The sequence below is a fragment of the Carcharhinus amblyrhynchos genome, chromosome 12 (genome assembly GCF_965287045.1).
Source record: "Carcharhinus amblyrhynchos chromosome 12, sCarAmb.v2.hapA, whole genome shotgun sequence".
NCBI lineage: Eukaryota > Metazoa > Chordata > Chondrichthyes > Carcharhiniformes > Carcharhinidae > Carcharhinus > Carcharhinus amblyrhynchos.
This window is the reverse complement of record NC_137335.1, coordinates 24807776-24826443: the sequence shown is the minus strand read 5'-3', so window position 1 is coordinate 24826443 and position 18668 is coordinate 24807776. Positions and strand designations below refer to the sequence as shown.

The 18668-nt window shown below is 41.2% G+C and overlaps 1 protein-coding gene across 8 annotated transcripts in view; it reads left to right on the top strand.

The window, feature by feature from the left end:
- The first annotated feature begins 1458 nt into the window (after nt 1–1458).
- Nucleotides 1459–18668, top strand: part of LOC145350858 (solute carrier family 22 member 2-like) — a 32508-nt gene continuing 15298 nt past the window's right edge. For all 8 annotated transcript variants that reach the window (XR_013888252.1, XR_013888253.1, XM_080200238.1 and 5 more), the window contains exons 1-6: nt 1459–1967; nt 6179–6282; nt 6383–6537; nt 9129–9297; nt 9397–9511; nt 11951–12057. Coding sequence is in view for 6 of the 8 variants with exons in the window: in XM_080200238.1 (XP_080056364.1) it covers nt 1557–1967; nt 6179–6282; nt 6383–6537; nt 9129–9297; nt 9397–9511; nt 11951–12057 (1061 nt within the window). In the remaining 2 variants the exon portion in view is untranslated. The remainder of the gene's footprint in view (nt 1968–6178; nt 6283–6382; nt 6538–9128; nt 9298–9396; nt 9512–11950; nt 12058–18668) is intronic.

The following is an 18668-nucleotide window of genomic DNA, read 5'->3' as shown; positions in this document are numbered from 1 at the left end:
AGAAGCCATTCGGCCCATTGGGTCGGCACCAACTTTCTGACAGAGTATCTTACCGAGGCCCTTTCCTCCGCCCTATCCATGTAGCCCCACACTAAGGAGCAATTTAGCAATTTAACTTGCACATCTTTGGACTGTGGGAGGAAATTGGAGCATCCAGAGGAAACCCACTCAGACACGGGGAGAATGTGCAAACTCCACACAGTCACCCAAGGCTGGAATTGAACCCAGATCCCTGGTGTTGTGAGACAGCAGTGCTAACCACTATGCCACTATGCTGCCCTTCTGCTTTCATTTCAGGTTTGCAGTATTTGCAGTTTCCTGCATTTGTTTGGAACTCATTCATTGATGTTGAAGTAAGAAGCATAAAGGCCTGTGACTTCAGTATAAAGTCTTTGTATGGAAATTCTTAACTAAAGTTCAGCTGGAAAATTGACCTTTCATTTCATCATTTAATCACCTTATCTAATCTCAATGTTGCAATACACCTGTCCAGGATCAGTGAACTGAATCTTGACTGTCTCCACTGTTTAGAGGTCATGTTGAAAAGCAGGGGCATATGTAGGATCAACCAAAAAGAAATGCATTGAATAACTAACTGGCCACAACTTATTGGGATTATTTCCTGTATCTCACTGATCTCTAGTACATGATTTAGTTATCATTCCAAAAGAATTTTCATCATGGTATAGGTTTAATGCTTATTTTGTGTTGCTGAGTTATTCTTAAAAGACTGGCAATGCCATGTCAAATCATCAGAAAACTAGAATTGTCACTTTTAAAACTGTTCTTAAATGGGAGAAGGTAGGTGACAGATTTGTTACCCTACAGGTTGCGCAATGGCTTCAATTTGGATTCTTGCTTTACTAATGAAGTAATTCCTCTAATGAATTAAGACCTATCTGGCAAATGCTGCGATGTAGGAAGAAGCGACAGCCAACTTGCAAGATCCCACAAACAGCAATGAGGTAATGTTTAAACAATTTGTTTTAGGTGTTTGGTTGAAGGATTAATAACATCCAGGACACTGGAGAGAACCGCTCTGCGTTTCCTTGAGTGGTTCTGTGGAATCTTTTGGGTCCATTTGAGAGGGCAGATGGGAGTTTGGACTTAACGGTGTAATACTTATTCAGCATTATACTAAAGACTGAGAAATTAGGGCATAAGAGCTAAAATCAAGCAATTCATGGACTAAAGCATATTGGATTTTTTAAAACTAATATTTAGTTTACTTTATCAGTATCACAAGGAGCCTTACATTAACACTGCAATTAAGTTATTGTGAAGATCCTAGTTTGGAGATATTGAAGTATTTGACCCTTGTTTGTTTGTTTGCAAGTCTGACCTGAAGTGTCTCCATCCTAAATGTAACAGTAGCTTGTCCATTCACTTATTAACAGGATAAACCACTGATTTATACAATTAATTTGTAGACCTTTGCTCTCTAGGCTCTTGCTAGAATATAAGGCTTCTGATAGTCTGCAGGGAAACAAATCTGCGCAATTATCACCCCATCAGAAGTTAATTCTATTAAGCTGTTGGTAGAGACTTGGTTTATAATGGCAACCTTTGATGATGTCTTAGTGAGCATAGGAGGCTTTGGACAGTATCAAAAGAAGATTTTCTTTCTAGTATATCTGACATCAGTGGTGGTCTCCCACGTGTACATTGGATTTGTTTTTTTAGGGGTCACTCCTGACCATTGGTGCAGGAGTCCTGGGGTGACTGAGCTGAGGAATAAGTGCAACTGGTCTCTGGAACAGGAGAAGAATTATACACTGCCTCTAGGACGGTCTGGTAGCTCCTCATACAGTCAGTGTGAGAGATACGATATAGACTGGAATTCCTCTTCAGTTAGCTGTGAAAACCCACTGCTGTTTGTCCAGAATGGTTCCTGGGATTTACCACGTACAGCATGCCAGGATGGATGGGTGTTTGAAAATGGCTCGTCCTCCAGTATTGCGACAGAGGTACGTTTTAATTTTGGTCAGAGATCAGACTTGTCTTAGAGCAGAATTGCAAGACCCAGTAGTAAAAAAAAGACTTGTTGTTGTATAACAATTTTCACAAGCACAAAGTGCTTTACAGCCAGTTAAAGATATTTTAAAGGGTAGTCACTGTTGTAATCTTAGAAACACTGCCGCCAATTTGTGCACAGAATTTACCTACAAACAGCAGCATGATAATAAAAAGAAAATCTGTTTTTGTTGGTGTCATTGGCAGAGGGATAAATATTTCCTCGAACACTGGGAAAACAGACCTGCTGTTCTTCGAAAAAGTTCTATGGATCTTTTATATCCACATGAGAGGGTAGACAGCTTACAGTACAACTCTCTCTCAATGCCCAGAGTTTGTGCTCAACTCTCTGGTGTGAGACTTCAATCAATAATTCTAATGCAAAGATGAGCCCAATAGGACTACCATTGAGCTAATAGAGACCTATTCAATTTTACTGAACTGGTTTCAGATTGGACAAATATTTTCCATTGGAAAATCAATGAAGCAGGTTAGATTGAGTCAATGATTGGGTAGATATATATATATGTGTATATATGATCTGTAGAAATACCAGCAGGATGGATCTGAATGGCCCATTCTTGTTCTGAGCCATCTCAAATTTCACTGCCAAGTTTTATTAGCAGAAGTGTCTCAAGATATCATATTAGGACAAAAATATCATAGCTGGCACAATGCATTGTCTTTGACTTATAGAATATTTAATAATTAAAATGGGACTGCATTTGATCCGTGGATGCAGCACCTGAGGAATTTTTATAGAATTATAGGATTGTACAATGCAGAAGGAGGCCATTTGGCCCATCTAGTTTGCACTGACCACAATCCTACCCAGGCCCTATCCCCATAACCCCATGCATTTACTCTAGTTAGATCCCCTGACACTAAAGGGCAATTTAGCATGGCCAATCTACCTAACTTGTACATCTTTGGATCGTTAATTATAGTGTATAATTTGCATCATCACAGTGTTCATAATTGTGTCAAACTGCATCTGTAAACTTGAACTTATCGAACACTCTACTGCTTGTAACCTAATTCACGACAAGACCCACTTACCCATCAGCCTTGTGTTTGGTGATTTACATTGTCTCCTGATCTGGCAATGTTTCAACTTTAAAACTTACAACTTGTTTTCAAATTTAGCCATGGCTTCTCTGCACCCAATCTCCTCCTCCTCCAGCTCTGCAACCTTTGCAATTCTCTGTATTCCTCCTATCCAGCCCTTTTAAGTACCTCCACTTTCCTTTCATTCTTCAACTGCCTAGGCCCCTAAGCTCCGGAAATCCCACTCTTTGTCATTTCGTCATCGCTCTCAGCACTCCTTAGGCCAAGGTCTTGGTCACCCCTAATATCTCTTTATATGTCTCACTATTAAATTTCATGTGATAGTGCATTTTGGCATGGTTTTTACTGTTAAAGATACTATCTGAATGCATGTTGTTGTTGCTGATATGCTATTAAAAGGAAAGGAGCTCAATTTGTGATTGTATTGTATGTGGATGATGTTGTAGATAAATGATCTCAGGAAGCTAGGAAGGATTAGAAAGATATCGGGATAGGTTTCAAAAAAGAGCTGAGAAAGCATTGACATCTTCACTAACTTATGTTTCTTTGGAAGGAATGAATAGGATGCCCGAGTATACACAATAATAAAACGGCATGCAAAATAATGAACTTCAATTATTGAAGAACAATATTTTCCACACAAGTAGATTGGAAGTTAAATCCAGCTAAACCATATAAATAGAATTTTGATATATTTAGACAGGGATTGGAAGAGGAATGCTTAAGATCTGCCTGTACCTTCTGAAGGGGAGGCACATTTTGCCTGCAGCAGGTTTTGGATGTGGGTGAAATTGTGCAGTAAGGCAGAGAGTGATTCTTGGATTTTCTGATACAGCATTCCAGGTCCTAGTGTAGGCGGTGGTCAAAGGGAGACAGATCCTAATTTCATAGGAGTCCAGAAGAGATCCAAACAAACACTTAGCAGGGAATGAAACAGCCAGGGAGGTCAATGTTCACCTAAGGATTTGGATGCACAACTCCAAAGGAGTTCAGTGACCTCACATGAGTGATCATCACCACTGAGTTCATCTGAAAATATCATGTCCTTACACAAAGCCACTGGTCTCTTGCACTGCTCAATGCACCACACCCTCTTCACTTACCTACCGACATTCATTATCAATCAGAACTCATACCTAACTTTCAGAGTTTCACTTTATTTTCACACATTTAGTGCATGTTATAAATCTCCTACCCACATCTCACAGTTCGTACATGTTGCCAAATATTGAACCGAGACAGCCATATCATGTGAGCACATTTTACCATGCTCACTGACAATGGGGATTTAGGGTTGTGCTCGCAAGAACCTGAGTCCAATTTTATGACAGCCTGACAGACATAGGGATCTGCTAAGTGCCACTTCACTGCCTCTTCCCTTTCCTCATCTGTCTTCTTCCCCATCCTCTCTCATCCTCCCATCTTCTTCCTCCCCTCTTCTCATCATGCCCTCCAACTCTTTCATTCCTCTCTCTTCTACAGCCCTCCCTCCCCTGCTTTCCCCCTCCTTCTTCACGCTCTCTTCCTCTCATCCTCTTGCTCCCTATCCTCCTCTCCCCTTCTCCACCTACAACCCCCACCTCCTCTTACGCCCACTTCCTGCAGATTTCATTGCCTGTGACCAGCTAGCACTTCCACAAACTAAACCATCTTAAATCAAAAGAATGTCCTGATTTTATTGTTTCTAAGCTCTGGGATTCTATCCCTATGGATGGGTTTCCACCCCTTCCTTACTCCCTCCCCCAGTGTATTTTGAGACAACGGAGACAGTCTGCCACCATTGGCTGGTGGTGGGATCTTATGGTCCTGTTGCTGTCAATGGGAGGTTTTCAGTTGTTTGCACCTTCTACTGCCGGGGACCCCATGGCATGGGGTCACTGTCACATCCTGTCAACAGGAATGGCTTGGAAAATTCCACCCTACATCTTTCAGCCTCTCTACTTTGGTGCGCTCCTTTCAGACACTTTGTTAAAACCTCTTTGGCTGACCTGTTGACCACAAGTCCTGTCATCTTCTGTGGTTTGATGTTACGTTTGATTTTTGATGCCTCTGTGAAGCAACTTGAATGACTGTATTGTATTGAAGGTGTTAAAAATGGCAGGTGAGGGGAATGTTGGACATCGGAGATAGTAATAGAAGGTGCTGGAAATATTCAGCAAGGCAGACAGAGTCTATGGAGATAAAAACAGAGTTAATGACCCCTTAGGGTCTACCTTCAGTTCATTGACTTGCACTTCTTTTAGATTAAGATTAAGCACAACTCCTTGCACTGACAGTGTCCCCTTCACTCTTGATGTAGAGATGCCAGTGTTGGACTGGGGTAAACACAGTAAGAAGTCTCTCAACACCAGGTTAGAGTCCAACCAGTTTATTTGATAGTAATCCCACAAGTTTTCAGAAATGGTGTTCCTTTGTCAGGTGTGTGGAAGTGTGAAGAACCTGGTTGGACTTTAACCTGGTGTTGTGAGACTTCTTACTCGCTTCACTCTTGACAGTATTAATCTCTGAAAGTGTTCACCACTCTCTCTTTCTCTCTCTCTCGCCCCACAACAATGTTCACCCTCCTCTCTCACCCCAAAAAACACCAAAATGCTTGAACCCTCAACTATGCTGACTCTTTTCATATTGGCCAGGCTGGAGCCATGGATTTAGGAAGTTGGGGATAATATTGCCAGGATGGCGGGAGTGGTGGTTGATTGTCGCTTATTGGTTTTACATTTACCCCAAGTAAATCCTTCTAAACACGAGGGTCAGTGTGCAGCGCAAACATTTCACCCGTCCTGAACATCTGATTCCCTGGTGGAGCTGTTAGTCTGGAAAGGGGAAACTAGCAATCGGAACTTCAGACTTCTTCCCGCGTAAATACTGTGGGGTTTGTCCGCTGGTCTTCCTCCTGAGAAAACTCAGCAAAGCAAGTTAAGTTGGAGACCTTTCCTCATGTTGTTAGATTTGGGCCCTCTGTTCTCTCCTCACAGAAGCTGCCTAACCTGGTGAGGAATTTTCTGAGGTAGGCTGAGGGGTCTTTTCCAGATTTAACCCCCTACAGTACTTTTCGTAGAATAAAAGCTATAATAATTTTGTTTGTCTGATTCTACAGTTTAACCTGGTATGTGCTAATGCCTGGAAACTGGACCTGACTCAAGCTTGTCTAAACCTGGGCTTTATGGTTGGAACCATGATCTTGGGCTACACAGCAGACATGTATGTACTATCCTCACTTCCAGTGCCGCCTTCTGATTTGAAAACTAGGGTACTGATGGAATTTTCTTCACATTTTCCCCCTTAAAACCTATTGTTGCAGATTTGGCAGGAAACGTTGCTTCTTGTTTGCGACCTTTGTGACCTCTGTGTCGGGTCTTCTACTGGCATTCTCCCCAAGCTACATCTGGCTTGTGATCTTCCGCACTCTGCAAGGCCTATTCACCAGAGGAGGTTGGCTGTGTGCCAACGTCTTAAGTAAGATTCTTTCTTTTACCTGTGTTAGAACTAGACTGTCACTGATAAATGGTCCTTATGTTCACTAAATGATCAAATAACAAAACTTGTTAATGCTAGTGTAGTAGTTATACTTTCAGACTAGTAATGCAACAGCTTAGGCTAATAATCCGGACAATATGAGTTCAATTCCCACCATGGCAGTTAAATTGGAAGCAAAATTGGTGGCTCGCTACCACTTTCTCAATGGCAATCAGGAATGGGCAACAAAGCTTTCTTGGCCAGTGCCACCCACATCCCTTGAATGAATAAAAAGATACTGTCAATTCTCAACTGGTTTGCTTATGCTCTTTTGGGAAGGAAGGAAATTTCCGTTGTGACCATTCTGATCTATACATGGCTTCAGTTCCACATCAATGCGATTGTCATTAACTACCCTCTGAAATGGCTGATCTAACTGCGCTGGAGCAGTTCAAGAAACTACTTTCTGAGGAGTGGGATATAAATCTGGCCTTGCCTGTGTGGTTCAAACCTCAGGATGAAGGAAAATATTCTGATTTCATACTGCTACGTGGTTTATCAGCATGCTTAAAGCGCTACACCTGAGTTGCTAGCTCTTAATATATTCCGCATACATGATGTGACTAGTGGTCCGTTGCTTGATTTTGCAAAGCACACACAAGCTGTGGATGCAGAAGTAGACTATAGAAGCTTAAAATTACTTGGGCATTTTGGTTCAATCCTGCTGCAAGTCTTGCAGAGGAATCTAGAACTTGACAAGGCCTTAGATATGCCAGGTTTTGGAGATTGTCAATTCTCTAGGCTCCTGTCACAATGTATCAAAAAGAATTTAAATATGTCCATGTGCTTTTAAATGTCGCTGGCAGAAAAGTTGGATAATTGATTAATTTTGTCAATATCTTTCTTCCATTAAGAAATAATCCTTCAGCATTGTTCATGGCACTTAAATAAATATGTTACTAATAGGCAAATCATATAAAAAGGGCCGAAACTGAAATAACGGGGTATGAGATATTAAAAGGTTTGGGGGTGACACAGTGGTTAGCACTGCTGCCTCACAGCGCCAGGGACTCAGATTCAATTCCAGCCTTGGGTGACTGTGTGGCGCTTGCAAATTTTCCTCTGTGGGTGGGTTTCCTCTGGGTCCTCCAGTTTCTTCCCACAGTCCAAAAATGTGTAGATTACTTAACCATAGTAAATGTTGAGGGTTATGGAGTTCGAGTGGGAGGAAGGGCCTGGGTGGGATGCTCTTTGAAGGTTGTGCAGACTCGATGGGTCGGATGACCCCTTTCTGCACTGTAGGAATTCTATTCTGTAAAAAATATGTGATAACAGATAAAATTGCACAGTGAGTTTTACAGCTACCAGTCTATAATCTTGTACAGATATGTAGGGCCAGACTCTCCAACATTGCTTGCAGCTGGGATTCTCCCATCCTGCTGCAGTGAATGGAGATTTGGCTGAAACCAAATTCTCCATCCTCGCTGTTGGCAGCAGCAAAGAATCTGGCTGTAATTTAAAATCTGGTCCTACATACAGGGAATAGTGGTATAGTTGTAATGTCTGGTAATCCAAAGGGCCAAGCTAATTCTCTGTGATGCACATCCCACCGTGGCCTCTTTTAGGTCAAACCAAATAAACAAACTCAAGTTAAATCAGGACAAAGTAAAAGGGACAGCTCCCCAAAAGGAACAGCCTGAACAAAATCAAAATACAAAGGAAACTTGAAAACATCAAATGATAATGTGATTATTAGGGTCGATAATGCACCCCAACCCCTGTGGTGCCAAACATTTGCCCAATGCAGGACTTGAACCCATGATGCTGAGATTAAGAGTTTCATGCTTTACTGACTGAGCTAGCCAGGCTTTTTTTCACTGAATTCAAGTTCCAACATTTGCCATGCCAGGATTTGAACTCAGGACCTCAGAACATGAGCTGAGTTCCTGGATTAATAGTCTAGCGATGATATCACTAGGCTATTACCTCCCCCCATTACACCCCATCGTGGCAACTGGTGGAATTTAAAATTCAATTAATAGATCTGGAATCATGAAGCTAGCCTCAGTAATGGTGACCATGATCATCGATTGTTGTCAACAATCCACCTGGTTCACAGATGTCCATTTGGGCAGGAAATCTGGCTACGTGTGCTTCTAGGTCCACAGTGATGCGGTTAACTCTAAACTCCCCTCTAAAATATACCAGCAAATTACTCAGGTGAACAGCAATCAGGAATCAAATGATGCCCTTGCGAGTGATGCTCACATCCCATGAAATGAACTTCTGAAACCTTGCAGGATATAATTCCATGTGCAAGATCCCCTGGTGTGATTTTGCCTCTCTGAGGAGGTTAGGTGGCCGCAGTGAGAACAGCAGGGGGGAAGAGAGAGGTCTCTGTGTCTCGTCACGATGCTCCAACCATTGTCAGTGTGGAGCAGTCTTAATTGTCTTTTCCTGCTCACCATTCTTGCCTGTTCATAAATATTAACCAATTATTTGACAAAAAGCAGTTCAATTATCATTGTTTGGTTTTCAACGTCTTCTCTTGATACCCTCGGTGCTTCATTGAAATGTGTTTTTTTTTCTAGTCACTGAACTTACTGTGTCAGAGTACAGAAGAAGAGCAGGGATTGCAAACCAACTGTCGTTCAGTTTTGGGATCATGCTCCTTCCAGCCATTGCTTACCTTCTACCAGCCTGGAGAAACTTGCAACTGATGATTACCATACCAAACTTCCTGTTCTTGTCCTACTACTGGTAATATCTGATTGTGTAGCATCAATACTTACAGCAGATGTGAGCACACAAGATGGTGTCAGCCCAAAGATAATCTTCCCAAATGTGTTGCTTTTGCAGGTTGATTCCAGAATCTCCCAGGTGGCTGATCTCTCAGAAGAAAGATGTAGAAGCCTTGAAAATTCTGCGCCAGGTGGCAAAAGGGAATGGCAATATCCTCTCAATGAAGTTTAAGGTGACTATAGTTAATGAGGATGGAATTCAGACTGTGATTCTATGCACATGATCATCTTGCAGGCTGAGGTTGCCAGCCACTTTACTGCAACACTGAGATAATTCTGGTCATTCCTATCCGACTCAGAAGCAGCAAGGATGATCAGGAGTAATTCATATCTTGAGTGAATGAAGCAAAGATTTTTTTTACTTGTCACAGCATCACCCAGCATTCTCAGTACTTTAATAATAATGAGGACTCCAACTGTGGAAATGAATGAGGACACACACATATGCATAGTGACATTTCATCTCTGGCACTTGGCTGTAAATGTACCCTGACCCAGTATTATTTTATAAATTATTATTTTTTCCGGGAATATGGTAGACATTAACCATGTAGTATTAATCAACCAACCATGAGGACTGGTGTCAGGACTGGTTTCAGATTACTGCATCAATTTTTTTTACAGCAATTTGAACATACAAACATAAGAAGTAGGAGCTAGAATAGAACATTTGGTCCTTTCAGCCATCATGATTGATCTTCAACCTCAACTCCACATTCCCACATAATCCCTGTATCCCTTAATTCCATTCGTACCAAATATCTATCAACCTCTGTCGTAGCATAATAGAATCTTGTCAGGCAGAGGGAGGTCATTTGGTCCATTGAGTCTGCACTGGCCACAATCCCACCTGGGCCCGATCTCCATAACCCCATGCATTTACTCTACCCTGACATTAAGGGGCAATTTAGCAGGGCAAATACGTCGAACCCACACATCTTTGGAACGTGGGAGGAAACCAGAGCGCCCAGAGGAAACCTAAACAGACACAGGGAGAATATGCAAACTCCACACAGAGAGTGACCCAAGCCGGGTCTCTGGCGCTGTGAGGCACAGTGTTAACCACTGTGCCACCATGTCTTAAATATTATCAATGACTGAACATTCATGGCTCTCTGGTGTAGAGAGTTCCAAAGATTCACAACCCTTAGAATGAAGAAATTTCCTTATTCTGAGGCAATGACCCTGTTTTCTGGATTTCCCCAACACGGTGGAGCTTCATCTCAGCATCTATTCTACCAAGCCCAAATCTTCTGGTCAGCATCAATGCTGGGCACTTTGGCAGCACCCACAAAGATTTTCCCCACATGGTGCTACAGACCATTTCTTCTGGGATCTTCTATTCCCAGCTGACACAGAAATGGGCAGCGCAGCATCTCCTGTCTAACTCCAGTGCGTGGAGTACAGTCAGGGAAGAAGAGGAAATCCCCACTAGTTGTGGTTTACTGGAAAGTATCCAAAGGTCCAGTCCTTTAATGAATGACTGAAGTTTAGTGAGTGGATGAGTGAAAGGGAGTGGATGAATGGGTGAGTGCCTGAATGAAAAGGTGGTTGAGTAGTTAGATAGATAGGTGATTGAGTGAATAAATAAGTGAGTGGATAGGTGGTTGAATGGGTAATTGGCCAAGTGGTGAATGGTTAGTCAGGCAGGTGGGTGAGTGGATAGTTGATTCTTAGTTCAGAGGGAAGTCAGATGGTTGGGATAGTTGGGTCAAGTTGGAGATACTCAGGTAATTGAGTGGAGGGATGGTAGTCAGGTGGTCAGTTGGTTATAGAGCTACCCAACTGTTGACTTGGTTTTAAGCTAATTAACATTTCCTGGTAACTATCAAGGTAAGCCGTGAGTATCTAGCCCAATTTTCTGCCCTAATCTCAGAATCAGAGACTTTCACATAGGATCTTGGGCAGCAGGGAATCAGCGCTTTGGAAATTTAAATTTCCTAAGCAATTTTTGAAAACTTGGTTCATCGGGATTTGCAAGGCCCTGATGTACATCTTCTGTCATATACCTGGTTTCTAACAATCCGGAGGCCAGAAGATTTGGGTCTATATGTTTCAATTATATCAGCTCTCATTCTTATAAACTCAAATTTCTTGGCCATATTTCAGTTCCTAGCTCACAGGTGACCAGGTTAATTGAATTCCATAAATTTGTGGTGGGATTTCAACTTCTAATATCTGGGGTCCTAATCCAGTACTGCAAACACTACACTAACACAAGAAAGTTCCAACAAAATTTAAGTCTAGCTCTCTGCAAGCATAGGTTCAAAATTTGGTAAAGGAAAATATGACTGGGATGAGTGGGGCATTCTGCCTCGCAGTTGGCAACTTGCTGAAAGGCTATCATTCAGGTTCTTTTTGACTGAGGGTGCAGTTTTGTTACAACTGGGTGATCAGTCAGTCCTGTGTCCTTAGATCAGACACAATTTTGAAGCATTTTTTTAATAACACCAAATTTGGCAACGTCTTTTTCAATCCAGTGGATCTTAGATAGTAGAACATGGCCTTTGTGATCATGGTCATCAACTTGTTGGGGTCTACTGATATTGGAACTGGTTCTGAGCAGCTTCATTCTTTCTACAGCTTGCAACTTCCACCATTTCTTTTCCCAGACAATTACTATTGAGAAGAATGATGAAAAGGTGAACTGTCCTTCCGTAATGGAGCTGGTCAGGACACCTCAGATGAGGAAGCATACTTTTATTTTGATGATGAACTGGTGAGATGTTTTCATTTTTGTGATTTGAAATCAATACTTTGAACACAATACTATTTTTGTGATAGATAGCTTTTCCACTCTAAAATATATCGACGACTAACAAGGGACTCAATAAAAAGCGTGAAATTCATTGGCATGATTGAAAGAACAATTGATGACAGTAATAAAAATGAGATTGCAATGTATTAAGTGTTCATTTCAATCAAAAAAAAAGACAAGTTCAAAATCTGCTTAACTACAAGCAAAAATGTTTGATACAGATCATGTGCCCCCCTAGATTAGATTACAGGTTTCAACTCATTCTCTATTGTCTATCGTATCATTTTTGTTAGTAATTATTTGTTATCTCTTCACTTCAGTTCAGGCCACTTCAGTTAGTTTGCTAGAGTCAACTATTGAATCTAGCTATTGTTTCAAAGCTTTGTGATCTGAATAATCAATGGCTGTGAATCATGCTGGATGATGTGATTATGATTTTGGGAGATGAAAGGATGCCCTCTCACTCCTACTTCCTCCTTATTGTGAAAAGTGGTCGAAGGAGGCTTTTTGGAAAGCTGAGTTTTTTATATTAGGATTTTAGGAAGAGCCAATAGCTGACAAGTTAGAGAAAGAGAGACAATCATTTTGACTTTGGGCGATAATGTAAAAAAAACTGTATTGGATCAGCATCTCTCCTGATTTTCATTTCATTTCATAGTGATTGATTTGGCATCAGTCATTTTATATTATTGCCCCTAAGTACCCTAGACAATCACTAGCTTTAATGGCCTCTTGAAATGTTCATAATGAAGTTTAGTGAGGATTTTGGAAGCCACACTTCAGGCCTTCACTAAAGTGGTACCAATAATGAGGAACTTCAGTTTTGTGAAGAGACTAGAAAAGTTGGGATTGGTCTGGCCAGAGGAGAGAAGGTTAAAGCTAGATTTGATGGCGATATTCAATATTATAAAGTATTTTAACAGAGTTGATAGGGAGAAAATGTTTCCACAGAGATTGAGTAATGCTACATCATGTGGAGTCAGTGAAGCAGCAGCAGAATGGATAGCAAACTAGCCAAGAAATAGAAAACAGAGAGTAGAAGTTAAAGACACTTTCATAGATTGACAAAAAGCAGGCAGTGGTGGTCTACAGAGAGTGGTACTGGGGCCACTGTTGTTCACCACTTGCTTTCGTGATTTGGATTTGCCGATAATGGGGATTACAATTGATGTTGAGGAGGACTGTGGCAAAATATAATAAAATATTAACAAACTTGGAAAATATAAGTAAGGATAATTTTGATGAGTTAAAAATGGATCTTTTTAGTAACAGGAATAAAGAGGGTCCTATTCCTTAGGACATAAAAGTCTCAACGGGCTTGATGTGTAAAGGGATTCAAAAATCTCTATAAGTGACAAACCCATACAAAGTGCTGCGCCTGAATTTTTGTGCATATTGGGCACGTGCACTCGGCAGACCCGGAAATGGATGTGAAATGTGCTTCTGGTTATGATTGGCCCCAGAACGTGATTTCACACTGGCTGGCTAATTAACAGGCAGCCTGCAAGAAATGCAAGCTACGAAAACCTGAGTGCTGCCTTTGTGGACCGGAAGAGGGTGGGTGCCAAGAAAAGGAAGAGTGTGGGCTGGCACTTCTAATGGGTTCCCTCAGATGGACAGGTGCTGTGGAGGTGTCCTGGGGAGCTCTAGACCGCGACAAATTCAATGCGATGAAAAATGCAACAAACTAGGTAGCACATTCAAACTTCTGACAGCAGAATTCAGAAAACCTCAGTCCCCGGATGCCTTTTTAAATTTTATTTCAATCTTGACAATTCATCCTGCCCTGGATCGAGGTTGTAGCTAAAATGTGAAGGCTGCTTGGCCAAATGGTCCACCCACCAACTAACTGTAAAAGTAGACAGTCTTGTGAAATTATTTCTGACTACCATGCGCTCCTGCCAACTGAAATTTTATGCCAGTGTGCGATGACAGTGGGGCTTGCACCCGGCATCTTTTCGTGTGATTTAATGCATATTCCAGGTTGAGGGTGCAACCACCTGATTAATGTGAAATTCTGGCCTGAGAATTCATGTCTAGTTAGAAGCATAGCTAGAATGTGGTCAGATTAACACCAAACGCACAGGATATAATCCCTGTTTCTGGCTGAGATATGCTAGGGTCCTACCTCAGCTTACCTACAGATTAAAAAAAAGCACAACAATTTGCCTTGATTTGGCAAATAATTATCAAGGATGTGTTTTGCACAGAGTACTGGAGAAGAATTCAATGGCAGAAAACTATGTGAAACTTATACAGAACCTTGGTTAGACTACATAGAACCATAGAAAAGTTATAAAAGCAATTACCACGGATGCTGGAACCTGAAACCAAAAAACGCTGGAAAATCTCAACAGGTCTGGCAGCATCTGTAAGGAGAGAAAAGGGCTGATGTTTTGCATCCCTTTTTCAAAGCATAGAAAAGTTATGCTGCAGAAAGAGGCCATTCAGCCCATCATGTCTGCACCAACCAACAAGAGAAAAAGAAACTAGCTGCTCATTTTAATTCAATTTTTCAGCACGGGTCCATATCCTTGCAGATTTAGATGCAGATCCTTATTCCTTCCAAATGAGTTGACCATTTCAGCCTCAACCACCAACTTAGGCATTAGGTTCCAAAGGCCCACCACCCTCTAGGTGAAAAAGTTTCCTTATCTCCCTCCTTCCTAATCCTTCCACCAATCACCTTAAATCTATGCTTCTTGGTAATTGACCCCTCATCTATGGGAAATAAGTCTTTCCTTTCTACTCTGTCTAGGTCCCTCACAATTTTGTACACATTAATTAGCTCACCCTTCGCCACCTCTATTCTAAGGAAAGCAGTTGTAGCCCATCCAATTTCCCCTCATAGTTGCAGTTTTCAAGCCATGACGACATTCTTGGAAATCTCCTCTGCACTCTCACTAGCGCAATTATGTCCTTTCTGTGATGTGGTGACCAGAACTGTACACAAACTCCAGCTGTGGCCTAACCACCATTTCATACAGTTCCATCATTACATTCCTATGTTTGCATTCAATGCTTCGCCCAATAAAGGAAAGCATTGGATAGTCAGAAACTTCTCAGGATGGAAGAGTTAATTACTAGGGAGCACAGATTTAAAGTTTTGAAGAAGATGTATGAGCAGATTTTTTATACAGAGTGTGGTGGGTGCCTGGAATACGCTGCCAGGGGAGGTAGTGGAAGCAGATACGGTAGTGACTTTTAAGGGGTGTCTTGACAAATACATGAATAGAATGGGAATAGAGGGATATGGTCCCTGGAAGGGTAGGGGGTTTTAGTTAAGTTGGGCAGCATGGTCGGTGCAGGCTTGGTGGGCCAAAGGGCCTGTTGCTGTGCTGTAATTTTCTTTGTTGTTTGTTCATTCCATATGCATTCTTGACAACCTTGTTCACCTGTCCTTCCACCTTCAAGGACCTGTGGACATGCACTCTAAGGTCTCTCACTTCCTTTAACCTCTCTCAATATACTCCAGTTTATCGAATATTCCCTCATTTTGTTTGCCCTCTCCAAATGCATTACCTGACACTTTTCTTTGCCATTTCTCTGTCCACTGAAGCAAATCATTGGTATCATTCTGGAAGTGACAGCATTCCTCTTCACTATCAACTACATGGCCAATTTTTGTATCATCTGCAAATTTCCCAATCATGCCACCCACATTTATGTCTAAATCATTAATATATACAACAAACAGCAGGGTTACAACACTGAGCTCCGAGGAACACCACTGGGTACTGTTTTCCTTTCCATCCATCGACTATTATTTTTTGTTTCCTGTCACTGAGCTAATTTTGATTCAGCCTTTCATTTTTCCCAGTATCTCATGAGATCTCAGGACTTTTCTGACCAGTCTGCCATGTACGACCTCGTCAAATATCTTACTAAAATCCATGTCGACAATAGCCTGGGATATAATCTGTCTGGTCCTGGTTATTTATCCATCCTCAGGGATGCCAGTCTCTCCAGCTTATTGTGTCTAATATTTCACACTCCTCCACATTAACTAGAACGTCTGAATCATCCCTCTCCTTAGTGAAGACAGAGACAAAATACTCATTGAGGACCCTGCACATATCGTCTGAAGAAACCCACAAGTTACGATGTGCATCTCTGATAAGCCCACCTTTTCCTTAGTTATACTCTTGCTTTTAATGTATTGGTAAAACGTCTTAGGATTTCCTTTGATTTTACCTATCAACAGTGTTTCATATCTTCTCTTTGCTTTCCTAATTTCAATTTTTAATTCACCCCTGCACTTGCTATACTCCCTAAGCTTTCTACAGTATTAATTCTTTTGTGACTGTCATAAGCTTTCTTTTTCTGCTTTATTTTGGCTTGTGTATTTCTGGATAACCAGGGGGCTCTAGATTTGGCAGGACCAACCTTTTTGTTTGTGGGGACATGTCTACACTGTGCCTAAACAATTTTGTCTTTGAACGTTTCCCAATGCTTTGACACTGTTTTCCTTTCCAGTAGTTGTATCCAGTCCATTCTTGCCAGCTTATCTTTCAACTTTATAAAATTTGTCTTCTCCCAGTCTAGGACTCATACTCCTGTCCTACCTTTGCCCATTATGATGTTAAGTCCAACTATATTATGGTCACCATCTCCAAAGTGATCCCCCATTGCTATTTCCTCTGCTTGCCCAGTTTCATAGCCGAAGACTAAGTCTAGAATTGTAACCCCTCTTGTTGGACTTGTTACATGCTGGCTAAAAAGTTCTTTTGAAATCAGATCAAGAATTTTGCACCCTCTGGGCCCTTCGCACTTTTCATAGCCCAGTTGATGTTAGAGTAGCTGAAGTCCCCAACAATTACTCCACTATTATCTTTCACTCAGAATGTCTACATTTTGACTCTTCTAACTCACTTCCACTTCGACTATTCTGATCAATTCTGGTCTCCATATTACAAAAAGATTATAGAAGCATCGGAGAAAGCTTGAATAAGATTAATATGGATGATACCAGAGTTAAAGGATATAACTATCAGGGAAAAAAACAAACAATTCAAGCTCTTTTTGCCACAAAATAGAAGATTGGGAGGCAATATAAATGAGGTCTTTTAAAGTTATGAAGGGCTTCAAGAGGATAGACATATAAATAGGTTTCCAATTACAAGCAAGCCCAAAATTAAGGCCAGGATTTACTGGTCTTGTCTACTGTGTAACTTGACATTTCCACCTGTTAACTTTTCTGTCCCTTCCACAACAATTCCCTCCATGGGCAGGACTGACAAATCCCAGCCAAAGAGCCACAAGTGTGAGATTGTCACTAGTAAATCAGTCAGAATCTCAGAGGAAACATCTTTACCAAGAGCATGGTTGGAATGTAGAACTCATCACCACACAGACGGTGAAATTCTATCGCTCCGCCCGCCATGGAATTAGAGCAGGCAAAGGGTGGACAATGGAAATGTCCATTGACTACAGGCGGAAATTTCCAGTCTCGCTCAAGCAAGGCCATAAAATCCCATCCAGAGTGTTTGAAGTAAATTCCACAGATACGTTCAAGGGGAAGATGAGTGAGCGCATGTGGAAGAAAGGAATGGGAGGATGTGTTAGGTGAAGTAATTTAAAGAAGGGTTGTGTGGAACATAAATACCAACCTAGGCACATTGGGCTGAATGGCCTATATCAGTGATGTAAAATTCTTTTTAATGCTATAAATATATATTTGAAATGAAGCAGATTTGGCAGGCGAGCGGGACTAATTGGATAGCTCTTTCAAAGAATCAGTATATATTGGCCAAGTAACCTCACTCAGGGTTATAAGTTGTTTTATTCTTAATTGACTTTATTGTCTAAGAAAGAGCTACAGAAATGTTACTGGCTTATCAATCAGTGGGAAGGCATAATGTTAAGACCCAAGCCAGAAACTCCAAGGTGTTTAATGAAGTTAACCTAGACCTTAAGTTTTTACATTTTGGCACAGGTGAGTATAAGGTGTTTTACTCCATGTACGATTCAAGTGACCCACTAGGAAGCAAACAAAGTTTATTTAAGAACACAATTAACATATAACAAAAAAGAATGAGCATAACTTTTACCGATTGCAATAATTAAATACGATGCAGTATAGCACCTAACAGATAACAATCTCTGCTGTTCCAAATCAAAAAGCATCCAACAGACATGCACCCTTCTTCAGACTTGGCACAGAAACAAGTATGCTCACATGATGCTGGATTTGCAGCTTTTTAACACCTGCAGCGAATTGGTCCTTTGAATATTGGATTAATTCTCTGAGGCTTCACAATCCTGGAGCTTTCAAAAAGCTCTGGAGACAGACAGACAGACAGATAGTCAGACAGAGACACTACCTCCTTCCACCAGCTTCTAGCAGCAATTAAATTGAAACTATAACTCTAGTTTCAGAGAGAGAAGAAAAGCATTTTTGCTTCTCTTCACTTCATGCTATCACTCAAAAGTGAAACTAAAAGCTGGTCTTTTCTGTGAAGCATAACCACATGCCATAAACTGTCAATCAGGTGCCACTCAGCAATCCCAAGGGTTCTGCATTAGTCCAGATTAAAATCAACATGATATCAATTATACTGCTTCAGTAACAA